The 13,100-nt window shown below is 47.8% G+C and overlaps 1 protein-coding gene across 8 annotated transcripts in view; it reads right to left on the minus strand.

Moving 5' to 3' along the window:
* SEPTIN9 (septin 9) overlaps positions 1 to 13,100 on the minus strand; it is a 142,529-nt gene that overhangs the window by 108,800 nt on the left and 20,629 nt on the right. For 2 of the 8 annotated variants that reach the window (XM_021288578.2, XM_021288575.2), the window contains exon 1: positions 365 to 395. The exons of 2 other annotated variants lie outside the window; for them this stretch is intronic. In XM_021288578.2, the coding sequence (XP_021144253.1) occupies positions 365 to 380 (16 nt within the window). In that variant the 5' untranslated portion in view covers positions 381 to 395. Of the gene's footprint in view, positions 1 to 364; positions 396 to 6,786; positions 7,042 to 12,630; positions 12,977 to 13,100 lie in introns of those variants that run through there. 4 more of the 8 variants (XM_005503130.4, XM_021288574.2, XM_005503131.4 and 1 more) reach the window with 4 other exon arrangements.

Below are 13,100 nucleotides of genomic sequence, written 5' to 3' on the forward strand. Positions count from 1 at the left end.
TGCCAAGTCAGACACCCACAGAACAACCACAGTCCCAAAGTCAGCTACACAAGCAGCTTAAGCCTGTATTGTGAGGGGTCAGCAATCAATGCTGAGATTAAATTTCCTGTGAGCTCCCCCATTCCCTCAGTCTCATATGAATCATTTAAAAGCATTTAAATGAGACCTGGGTTCTCAGAAGTACCAATTGCCCATGCTGAGCCCCAGAATATGTCTTATATCCTGCTCCTGTACAGACTAAGGCACCCAGCACAAAAGCACTAAAAGGATAAGATGTAGAATAAATACATAAGGGCTAATATCTTATTGGATTATCCTTTTAAATTTTTGTAAGGGACAAAATAATACCAGACTCAACACCTACCTTTCTGCCAAGCCATGCTTTCCAACAGGCAGCTCTACAGAGAGGCAGCAGGAAAATTAAGAATAGGTTCATTTAAATAAACCACAGCTGTAGAAACCACTGCTACTTGATACTACTCCATAATTACACACTCTTCTCCCCAGGTACCAACCGGTCTCAGTGCAACTCGTTCCTCTAATGGGTTTCTGCAGCTGCCAGCAAGGGAAAGGTGAAGCACCTGGCATCACCAAATAGCTCAGCCCTGGCAAAAGGCAGAGTGAAATCACTCCTGGCACAGGTGAAAACCATTTCAAGTCATGGAGCACTGCCTGCAGCCTCTAAGGAAGCTGCTCTCTCTGAAAAGACGGCTCACACAAGGAGACACAAAGCCTGTTCTGTGGGTCTGGCTGAAAGGCAGCATTGTACATGGAACATGGCATGCTCGGTGTAACGGAGCCGGGCAGCGGAGGTGCCAGCCCTGTCCAGATCCCCGCCCTCGAGTCACTCACCCCAACGGTGCAAGTATTCAGCCTCCACTATGAGAATCCTCAAAAGAAAAAAAACCACAAAAAAACCCAACTACACAACACCACTAACAAAAAACCCACCCAATTGCTGCTATTTCTGCAACAAACACACATGTATGCACAGGACTGACATCTGCTCTGTGCTGGTGTGGATGGTCCCTGAAAAGCTCAGCCTGCAACTACTGAGCAATTCAAATGTCCGTGCACCCACCCCAGCACCACCAAGACCTTGCACTGTGTTAAACAGTGGTACAAGAGGGGATTCCCAACACAGTAAAGGTCATGGATTTGCACCTTATGCCCTGATTAACAAACCACACTGTGTGACCTGCCACAGTGCACACACAGGCTGCTGCCTGCCAAACTGGAAAGGTTTTTCTCTGTCTGGAGACTCAGGTCACTTCTGATGACCCATAAACCACCATCAGAGTTTATTAGACAAGCTGACCTTTCACAAATAGCATCTTTCACAGCCAGAACACTCCAGTTCCTCTTGTCCAGAGGGGATCTGTGACACTGCCATGTCCCTCCAGCCCAAACCTGCCCCAAGCCTTTGTTTCCCCTGCAGGAGCATTGCCCAGGCAGGAACCTCCCTCCCCTGTCCAGAGCTGTGGGATCAACAAGGGGCCAAGGGAGGATGCTCTGGGGGGTGTTCAAATTCCAGCCTTATCTCCAGAGGCTGAGATCACGGGTAGAAAATGTTTCTGTGTTGCCTCAGCAAGCTTCCTGCTGGCACCCCTCTTCCTCTCCACAAAAGCACCTCTTTGTAGGCAGTTGTGGAGAAGAATGGTACAGACTAAACGTATTTACCATTTCAGAGACACCAGATCTGTAATGTTGCCTGTCCTTAGCATGACCCAGCTGTTCCTCCACAGCTGTGTCCTAAGCAGGACAGGGGAAGCAGCTGCAGCTGCACAGATGGATGCTGCTGGTTCTTCTGAAAACCACTGGGACACAAAGCAGTCACTCGTTGCACCAAGCTGGTGGCTACATGCTTTAGTGTCTGTGAATGATGCCCACTACTTAGGATGACAACCAGAGGTCTCCAAAGCCTGGGCTTGACTCCTCGCTCTATCACAGGAGCTTCGGGGCAGCACCCAGCTCAGTGTTTGCACATTAAGCCCTTGTGCAGTAGCCCCACACACCCTCCATAATCAAAAGAAGATACACCCTATGGCTCGTGAGTCAGCTCCATGCCGAGATGGAGCTGGAAGATACAGTGATTCATCTGCCAGCCCCTGGCTGCAGAGAGGCTGCAGGGACCAGCTCTGACTCAGAGAGCTGCTTTTAGATGGCTCAACTCAGGCAAAATTTAATTCTGCCTTTTTTTCCAGGCCTCAGTCCTCTAACACAGGATATTAGCTTGCTCCTAGCTTTAAGATCAATGTCTGAAAGGCTGAAGATACTTACAGGAATAGGAAACACTTTGCTTATCTGTACTATCATTAGACAAGGAACAGGAGTTAGGATGTCTGATTATGCCCCAACTTGGCCACACAAACCAAATGAAGCAGCTTGTTTCTCGGCAGCTCAGTGTCCTCAGTGATAAAGCTATGTAAGCATGTGTATTTCACAGAGAATTTCCCATAGACACTTGGAAGGCTTTGGGAGCACAAGAAAAAAGACGTTTATGCACAAAGGACATCCTTTGAGGACCTCGAAGCCCCTCGGTAGGGTTCTGCCCTGGTGACACAAGCACAGAGCGAGGCCACTGCCTGGTAGACCCACGCTCCAGGAGAAGCTGAGAAACACCCACATCCCTCTCCAGAGGGAGCTGCCACCAATCTTGCCCTAAATTGCCTGTGTGTAAGCAAAGCATTGACCTCCAGAGCTCTTGCACATCTGTCGCCCTTGGTTTATTCCACAGGGAAGTGAAATGAAAAAAAACCACAGCTGAAACAGTATTTAATCTTGCAAAGATTATGACTGCATGATTTGAAAAGCAGAAGAGGCTGTTAAGCCCCCAAAACAGAGGTCTCTACTTGGTTTATACTCTTACTTTGCCCATAATCTACAGGCAACAGGGCTTGGATGCTTCCAGGATATTGTGAGGGACCATGCCAAAGCAGTTTTTAGTTCAAAGCCTCATCTCCCAGCTGTGTTTTGACCTAAGAATGCACCATTCAATTATCATCAGAAATGGGAACTAGAAAGGCTATAAAAAAATAAAGATGATCCCACATGGAGATGAAATGTTAGAGAATATTAGAATTCAAATTAATCCTGATACACTGGAAATGGACAACAAAAAAACTTGAACAGGATGCAATGTGATTCAGCAAGGACCAGTGCAAACATCTAATCTACACACTAGACTCCCTCAAGTCAGTAGCTGCAGGAGGTTCCTATGAAATATTCATATCCTACGTGGGCTGAATTGCCAGATTTTATCACCACCAACTACAGAAACTGCTTAGGGTGATAAGTACCCCAGGCAGGTGCTTGCAGGAAGGTGGGATGGAGTGAGTTCAGACCGAGGTGTGGAAGGCAAATTGTCAGAGCTGTGTAAGTGAGACAGCCAGGAGCATCCAGGCTCAGCCCCAGGAGAAGTTCATTGTAATGGCATTAGAGCCATTCCCTTCGCAAACATCCAACGCTGCGTACTGGATCCTCAGTGTGAAAAGCCACCAGGTGCCAGGCAGAGCAGCACCGGTTTAAGAGTCTGTTTGCACTTCACCAGCTTGTCTCTCTGGGATCCTACCATAGCCTTAAGTTTCCCTCCTGTCTAAGGAGTCAGGGCAAGATTAGCCACATGAAGAGCACCAGAAAGTCTGATGCATGGCCAGCCTTGCAGCTAGCAGGTTGCTCCCACAGATCTGCAGGGCTGAATGCTTCACACTGCCTGGCCCTGCAGCCCCACGAGTGCCAAGAGAGCAGCAGAGCCTCATGGAAATGCCCAGACACCCTCTGCTCAACAGGGTTAACAGAAGGTCCTCCAGGCTGTGTTAATAAGCCATGATTCTGCCTTGAAGCTGCAAGTACCTTGGAAACAGACAAGGTGCTGCTCATCACCTGCACCAGCTCCACAGGAGAGCTGGGTATTTGCTCAGAGAGAAATGCAAACAAACCCACCCTCACCAGCTTTGTGCTCTTCTAGAAATTCAAAAGGTCATCTCCAGATGGATAGCAGAGGATATGGAACAGTCATGGGCAAAGCAGCTGCCCCAGTGCCTATTTGGGCAGCCCTGGTGCCCACAGGAGGAGGAGGAGAGGAAGAAAAGCAGCCACAGCCCTTCAGCAAGGTATCTGAGCAGCCTGCTCTCCATATGCAGTCACAGTTTATTGCCACACTGAGCACAAGATGAGTATTTTTAACACCCTGCCTCCTGCTTTTCTGACCTGCATTCTCCATCCGGTGACATCTTTTGCAACAAACCATGTAGATTTAAAAAGAATATGCACCTTCTGGTCCTGAATGCTCCAGACCTAAGGAAACTGTGTGTTTTTTCCCCTGTTGTTGTCATTTCTGCTGTCCAGTTGAGAACCCCACACATACTATGGTGTGCTAAAGAAGGTACAATTCCCACACCTCAGGGCCTGGGGTTGGTGTGACAAGTTCAAAGAGAGCCCTGTACCCTCTGCCTGTGCTGTGATTATACAAGGGAAACTCTGAAAACAAGGCTACAAACTGTTTATGGCTCCTGTGCTGTTCACAGGAAGAGTGAATTCCCATGCGAATGTCCAGCCTTGCTCTGAAGTGTTCACAAAGTGGAAGTTATCAATAATTTTTTTTGTAGTTACGAGAACTCATAGTAGCTCAGGCTATCTATAGCAACACTTATAACAAAGAAATGCAACTTTAAAATAATTTGAAGGTTGCTAGTATAGCACTTACCTTCTCAGAGGCTACCACAGCTCACTTCCAGCATTCCTCCCAGTATGCCCCAGTACAACTGCTGGCTCTTCTAATTCATCCTAGTACATAACTCTCTGAAGAGACTGTTTACTCTCCTGATATTTTCTCTTGCATCCTTATAAGATTTCAGGTTGTCTACTCTTCCTCCCCCAGAACTGACCAGTTCTGGCCCAGGAGCACATGGAACCTCATTCAGTGCATGTTGGCAAAGCGCTGCCAAAATGCTCAAAGCATCTCCCGGGGTGTGTGAGGAGAAAACACGCTCTTGCCTCTCCATGTTCCTGGTGTGTCCCCATCCATCTCCACCGGTGTTCATGCTCTGCCAGCACAGCTTCTGTATCACCATCCACTGACCCATGGGAAACACTCCTCATCCCTGCTACACCTCTCAGTAGCAGTCTATGCATCAGATGGAGAGGCTTTGGACACAGAAATATCTTCACAAGGCTAAGAACATTTATTTTCACCCAAGGCTTAGGTCAGGTTCTTCTCCCAGCTCACCAGGGGCTGTGTGACTGTGTCCTGGACCGACCCTCCAGCTCCCTGCTTCCCAGTGTCCAGAGCCGCTAACCCTTGGTCTGTGTTACCAGCTCTGCCAACAAACTGCCCACCAAGGAACAGTCTCTAAAAGGGTTTAACACTGATGCCTGCAATAATTAGCACCCAGTACATTGACATAGGAGACTTTTCTGGATTATATCCATTCCCAGGGGCTCACATACTCATATTCAGAGCCCAAAGGACGTAAGAAGCTCAGTAAGATCTGAACATTAATCCAGACACATTATGAAACAACTTTTTACTACTCCCTCTGCATCACAGCTCAAGCACAGGGCTCTTGCTTTTCCCACGATAGTCTTTAAAAAAAAAACTTAGCAAAGCCAAATACACACAAAAAATCCCCACAGCCACCCTCTTCCCCTCTCCCCACCACATACACTGTCTGAAAAGCCTGACATGTATTTTAAAACGTTGATGCCTGATGCTGATTTCCTAGAGAGTGGCTGGTCCGTGACAGAACACACAGCAGCTCTGCGAAGGGGGAAGGTCTGAAACCTCCACAGATGAATCAGACTTCCAAGGGCTGAGCTCATCCTTCCCAGCATTAACTCATCACTCTCAATATTAACTGCAGGAATCAGCTGTCAGATTATTTCACATCACTGTTGGAAGGTTTATCTGACAAAAACCCACTCTGGGAAATAAATCACAGCCTTGCACTGCAGCTGCCAAGTGGGACGGTAGAGACCACCCAAGCCATGACAATCCATGACAGCCCACAGCACCGACAGCCTTTCCATGCTCTGATGTGGGAATCGCCAACTGAAGCATCTCACTTGTCAGTACAGCAATTTGGGAAAGCGTTTACAGATGCAGATGTAGTTGAATGACAATTAACATCATAGGGCAATTAGTTACAGTAATGTTAGTCCTTCAGGCTGTGTAAGTCTGAATCGTACAGTAAATACTCAACAATTCAGAGTCATAACCTATCTGCTAAAAAAAATATTAAAAGGAGACATTTTAAATCCAAGGGTAGGATGTGGTGGCTTTGGCACAGTTTGGGCACAACTCAAACATGTTTCTCAGTATTACGCCCAATTTGATAAAACATGCTCTCTTAAACACACAAAGGCAGGACACCAAATGGGAAAAAACCCTTCACGTGGCGGGCAGGCAGGCCTACATGAGCGCATAATAAAGGTCTGATTTGAAGGATTTCCTGGTGCTTCTAGCTATTGACCTTAGATAAAAATACAGCACACATGACTGTGTTTTTATCACTAGAACACTGAAAATCAGCAAGGTCAGAAACCTTCCCCAAAGCAAACCATTGGACAAGGGGAATTACAGCACTGGACTGGAAACAACATCAACTTTAGTTGCTTCACATTAAATTCTATGCAGGCAACAAATTATGTTCTATCCTCATCCCTACTGATTTAAATATATATATATATATATATTAAATTAAAAGCAAAGTCACATTGGATAAAAGATGGAAACTGAATATTAGGAAAGCAAAGCAGTTGTGAGAGCTGACACCCCTGGGCACAGACCTGGGCAGGCTGGGACCTCCCCACCAGCTGAATCTGTGGGTGACACTTGGTCTTCTGCAGCCCAGAGCTGGACCTTCCCTGCAGGCAAACCAAAGCCTCCAGCCTCAACCCGCAGCTTTTCATCAGCCTTAAACGCACTCAAACAAAGCCCTGCCACCTCCCATGGTCTATCACGTGCAAGTCCTTTGTCCTGACTTGTAATGCACTGAGATCTGTTATTCTTCTCAGCAACTTTTATTTGTACAAGTCCAGGCACTTATAACTCAGCCACTGAGTCATTCAAGAACAGCTTTCAGCAGTAACTGTTGAGGGCATCTTGTCCTCATTTCCTTTGTTTATTCTGTCCATTACATAAAGCTATAGGCAATCCTTGTTTCCCTTGATAACATCAAAAACAAAGCAAACTTGCACCCAGAGGCTGCTCTTGAGGATCAAGACTTCAGCTTGCTCCCCAAGTACATGCACTCAGTTTCTCTGGCACCACCACCACAGTGTGCAAAGAGACATGACTCTGGATGAGCTGAGGGAACAACTGAGCGTCAGGGACCCTCCATGTCCCCAGCAGCTGCTTTGGGGAGAGCTGCTGGATGCTGAGCTCATCCCAAAGGGAGCTGGTTCCTCTGCAGATTGTCCCTTGGCGAACATCCTCTGCCCGCGGGAACTGGAGCCTGAGCTCCGTTATTCCCTTGGTCCCCAGAATAGCCATGACTCCCACACCAGGAAATTATGGGCTTTCTTGAACATTACCATGACCTTTTTCATTTCCATTATGCCTTTAGTTGTCTCCTCCCTCTACACTCCTTTGCTAAATAAATCTCAGAGCTGTACAAAGTGTTTCCTGCAAATACTCCTCATCTGGCATAGACAAAGGAAAAAAAAAAAAGGAAGAAATAAACCCCTTTCTGCTACTAGTTCCAGCTTGCACTCATCTCTCCAGTTTAACTTCCATCTGCTTGACCTGGGAGCACAGCGTTTGAGGGAAATGGAGAGGACAGTTTCATGCTCTGGGCATCAGATTCAAACCTGCCCCTGACTGAAATTAAAAGTTCGAGTTATGAAGGTAACTTGTATCCTGCTTCAGGCTGCTGCGGTGCAATGATAAGTGTTAAAGCTTGAGCAAAGAACTACACAATGAGCCCCTTTCTGCCCAGCACAACCAGTTGTCTTCACAGATGTAGTATTGCTAGACAAAAACTGTTCCTTGCCTGTCCTGGTGCCATCCCATCTGATGCTGGTCTCTGCTCTAGAGATGGCTGAGCCCCACTGAGCTCTCCGAGAGGCTGTTTTGTGCACACGACAGTGGAAGTCATCTCACAAGTGCAAAGCTGTGATTTTCCCTTCCAGGCTTCTGCAGCAATGGACCAGGTGTCCCATCACACAGCAGCTGCAGGAAAGGCCTTTGCAAGGCCACGCCATCACCTGAACGATGGGTTACACAGAAGGAAGCAGTTTCCCAGGCAGTGAACCTCCCTCTTAAACATAAACCCTTTAAAGGATGCTTCGAGCTGCCCTTGTAAGTCATCACAGGCCACTGTGGGAACAGGCTGACTCACCAGTGACTGTGTCACCTCTCCCACTGCTTGCAGCCTGTGATATCCATAGGGAACAAGGGCTGCCCAAGCACAGCTGCCCTTCCTGAGGACACAGACTAGGCAGGAAGGGAAACTCCCTAGTGTGGTGCTGTACACCCTGACATGGCCAGATCACATTAGCCCGAGGGACAGGTGGGTCCCATTCCCTACCACATGCCACCAAGGAGCTTACAAAAAGCAAGCAGAGGCTTCACACGTCTATCCAACGTGTTATATTGACACAAATTGCTGCGATAGAGACTTTCACCTCTTCCACAGACTTCACCCTGGATTTGTATCCCACCTTATGCTGCAAAACCCACAGTATCTCTTGTCTAAGAGGGAACAGGTTTGCCTCACACAAGAAGCCTCACTCGCTGTCTGTGACCAGCAGCTTTGGGGAGGGATTTCCCTGCAAGCAGGGAGTTATTCTCTGCAGAAACATCTCCCTCTTCCACATGGCACCGCTTCTCCTTGCTCACCCCAGGTTGGTACGGGAAGACGATCAGTGTTTCAGGGAAGCAGATAATCACGCCATTGGGCCCCACATGGCTGCTTGTTATTTCTTGCATATATCTGCGTGTTGCGGTTTGGCTTTCTCCACAGGCTGGATTCCCTTGCTTCTCCAAACTATTTCCTAACAGATGTTGGGATGTTTTGCTATCTGAAGTAAAGCTTTACCACACACCAGCTAAACCTGGCAATGGCAGAGCACCCACCCAAACCCATCACACCAACCTTGCCACCCCAGCACACTGTAGCACTCATATAGGAGAACTTGATATAGGAGAATTTTTTTATAACACGACTACATCAATCATCACAAGCCATCAGAAACATGTGACAGCAGATCGCATTGACATTTATGGGCTACATATTACATCAGCATACAAGTAAAATATAACAATGGTGCTTTCTGCTTGGACATCTCCCTGTACCACCTCATTTTCTACAGTAGGGAGGCACAGAGGTGAGTTTGCCAGGTCTGACACCAGCTGCCATCAACAACTTTGACATCTGCTAAGGCACAGGAACAGATAAATCAGCCCAGAGGACACAGTTCATTCCCCAAAACTTCCCAGCCTATATAATGCCAAGAACTCTAATTTGACTTATCTTCTATTGCCCATGCTCTACAGGGAATATTTGTTAGTTATGGCACAGGAAAAAATTGTTCCCAAATGCTGATGCAATGATCAGATCACAGTTCTCACTGTCACTCCTGCAGTGTTTCTTCTAGCCTTAGCTCATACCTGAGGAGTTATTTCTCCCCAAGTACATAAGCAATAAATTAGGAGTCCACAATTCAGGTAAAGGTGGGTCACACATAACCTTTATGGGTAATTCTGGAGGTACTGTTATTAGAGTAATCCTTATTTCAGCATATGCCAACATCTTATATAAACCTGAAACTGCAAACACTCCTTGGCAAAAACAATTTGCCCCATTCTTGAAAATACCTATAAATCATCATGTCATTTATCACAAGTCCTGTCTATTGCTCTTTTGGCAATGCAATTGTGCTTGAGTAATGAAAAACGAGAATCAAAAAAATCCTTTAAAAAAATAGTATTCCAGGACAAGTAAAACATCTCAGAAAAAACAAAATAAGAAACCAAAAAAACTCTCCTTGCCTGAAGCATCTGAAATAATAGACATCCCTAAAGCAAACATGTAAGAGCTGGCTTCAGTGGCAGTTATAGCTCATTTTTAACTTGCTCTGTAAAATCCCCTTTCCACCCTCTCCCCTCCTCCTATCGCTGCTGCCGGGAAGTTCCAGGAGAAAAGCGCTACGGGCACAAAGGTCTGAGCCTCTCTGCTGGTAAGAGGTAAAGCATACAAAGGCAAACTCTTTATATCCCAACCACACCTACATGGCATGTGCTCAAAAGTCAGAGCAGATGGGTAATGACTCCCTCTGAAGTAATTCAGGAAAGGTAAATCTGGTCCAGGGTGGGGAGCAGCCTGCTAACAGGAGAGCGCTACAGTGATGCTGTGTTCATAGAGGAGGATGGAACTGAAGCTTCAGGTCCACGAAGTCAAGCGAGATCCTCCAGCTGGGTGCAGAGGGACCTGGTCCACAGAACAGATTCAGAATATACTAGAGAGGAGCAAACAAAGCCAACAAGGGATGCTCCCTAACCTCAAAACATGTTTAGAAAATGCTTTTTGGTTCCTTTTGTCATCATTTTTGGGAGATTCTCAGATAGGCACTGCATTTCCTGCCTGTCAGGGGTTGTCACCAACGTGCTTGGGAAGCGCAGTCTTTGCAGCTGAGGAGTCACTTTGTCACCTCACCAGTTTCTTTGGCAGAAGAAAGCTCAGAGGCTCTGCAGCCACTTTTACACCTTACTCATGTCTTGGAGAAGTCATCTGGATTCCCAGTGAAATTCCCCAAAGAGAGTCAGCATGGCTGCTCCCCGATGTGTAAAACCACCAGGCTGATGGGACAGGAGGGCTGGTTCAGCCCCACGCAGGGGTGGCAGCTCTCCAAACGCAGCCTCCCCAGCACAGTGCGTGATTCATCGAGCACTTTTTTGCCTGATGAATCAGCAAGAGGCACGGCCCCAGCACAGCATGGCCAGGAACTGCAATGCCGAAAGCAAAACCTTTGCAACACGCAAACAAGAGCTGCTCAGGAGAGCTGCCTGTGCTTTTTGCAAACTTAGTGGTGGTCACAGTGCAATTACCCTGCTGTTTTAATGTCAGGTATCCTGGCTACTGCAATTCTTCTGTTCATATAACTGCCCCAAACCAAGGGAAATCTCAAGCAAACAGTCTTTACAAAACAAAACTGCAGGCCCTGTTGAATTAAAGGTTCTAACCAGATGTCAACCCACCTCATTTGCGACATCCAGCAAAGGTGGGTTTGGACACTGACCAAAGACACTATCACATCAGGGGCTTTGCAGCACCACAACTTTGACCCAAATCAAGGAAAGCAATTGAGAAGCACTCGGTCTCACTGGCAAGAAGTCATATCATCAGGTCACGCAATACTGGCAGCTCTTGCTTATGACTACTGGTTATCTCCAGACCTGTTCTTGCACCACTCCTGTCTGCTTCAGGGCTGCTTTAGGCACCATCTGCACCTCAGGAGCCCTGAACAAACAACAGCTTCCCTACACGCAATGCACGACCATTAATGCCCACTTTAATCCATTACAACGTGCTAATAATCACGCTTAGGCTTTCTCAGTTTCCCGGCATACAAGCCCTCTCCAGCAGTCCATTTAGCAGCATTAATGAGAGAACAGAAATGTGCAAGACAGAAGTGTTACTAATAAATTTTAACTACAAACAGGCAGCAGCATCACACAGGGGATTTTCCAAGTGAACACAAACCCTCAGTTCTTGTGGCTTATGAGCTCAGGCTGCGGCCAGTTGGCCATGACGTGGCTCAATGACTCTCAGCTGCCCCAAACACCCCTGTGGTGCAGCCGGACCCGTGACTCAGGACACGAGGAGGTGGCCAGCACGGTGACACTGTGTCCCTGCTGCAGCCGGGGTGAAACGGGGCAGAACTGGGCTTACAGAGCAGAGAGTCATGGGCTGGTAGCTGGAATGAGCAGAAATCAGCTGTGGAGCAAAGTCCTGCACCTGGAGGAACTGCTGGAGGCACCTCAGCATACAGGGTGAGCAATGGACCTTTTATAGGAGATGTGTCCGCTCTGGTGCACTAGCTGCTTCTTGGGACCACTGGCAGATTTTCACAGAAGGCTCAGAGAAATTATATCAGTGATGGTTGCTTGCTCCCTTGTTAGCTGGGGAGAAAGGAGCCTGTGAGAGCAGAGAGCACAGAGCCCTCACCACACACGGCAAGACTGGGAAAGCCAGGATGGGGAGCAGAGACAGGACAGTCCCACAGCATTAGGGGATCCCAGCTCTTCCACCCCCAATTTGGAAACCTATCCAGCCCGAACAGAGCTGGTGTCACACACGATGTGCCACCACCTTGTTTTAATTTCAAGCTGCATCTCAGCATTGGATCTCAACCCATGCTGGCACAGGTACCTTCTGAATAATGAACTCCTTGCCACCAGCACAGAGTTTTGCCTGCAACAAGCTGCCTCCCTGGATTTGTTTTGCTTTTTAAGCCTTTTCATCAACAGTGTTTGTTTATATGCAGTAAAACAGCCATTTGCTCTGCTACAGAGCCGCACAGAGGAAGATGGGCTGTGCAACTTGTACTTTTTTTAAAAAATATTTCTTTTCCCAGTACAGAGATGAAGAGAAATCCCAGAGAGAGGCAGCGGGGCAGCAGCTTGCTCACCTGAATATGAGGATTTCTTCATGCCGTCGCTTCAAGCTGTGACATGGGAGTGGGAGCGAGGTGTCGGGGCAGCGGTCCCTGCGGTGCCACAGTCCTTGTGTTGGGGCGGGCAGGGACAGGGAGGGGACGCGGGCTCTGCCACCACATCCACGCGTGCAGCTCCAGCCGACGGGCAGCCGAACGCTCCCATTAATTAGCACACACCTTTCCTAATCTCACACACACGGTTATGGGCTGTTCCAACTCTCCTGGCACTGGCAGGGGTAAGAGCAGGGCTCAGCCTTCCCAGCAGCTGCACTTTATCCCCTTGTAAAGCAAATGGTCCCTGGGGATTACTCCTGCCAACTCCCAGCCTTGGAAATCCCGGTGTATTTAGCGGGTGCAACAGAGGGAAGGGAGGGAATTTGATGCCTCCAGCCCAGCACACCCCACAGCTTTGATCCAGCCCTTGGCTGCCAGAGCTGCTCGGA

This window comes from Columba livia, chromosome 18, assembly GCF_036013475.1.
Source record: "Columba livia isolate bColLiv1 breed racing homer chromosome 18, bColLiv1.pat.W.v2, whole genome shotgun sequence".
NCBI classification, from domain to species: Eukaryota; Metazoa; Chordata; class Aves; order Columbiformes; family Columbidae; genus Columba; species Columba livia.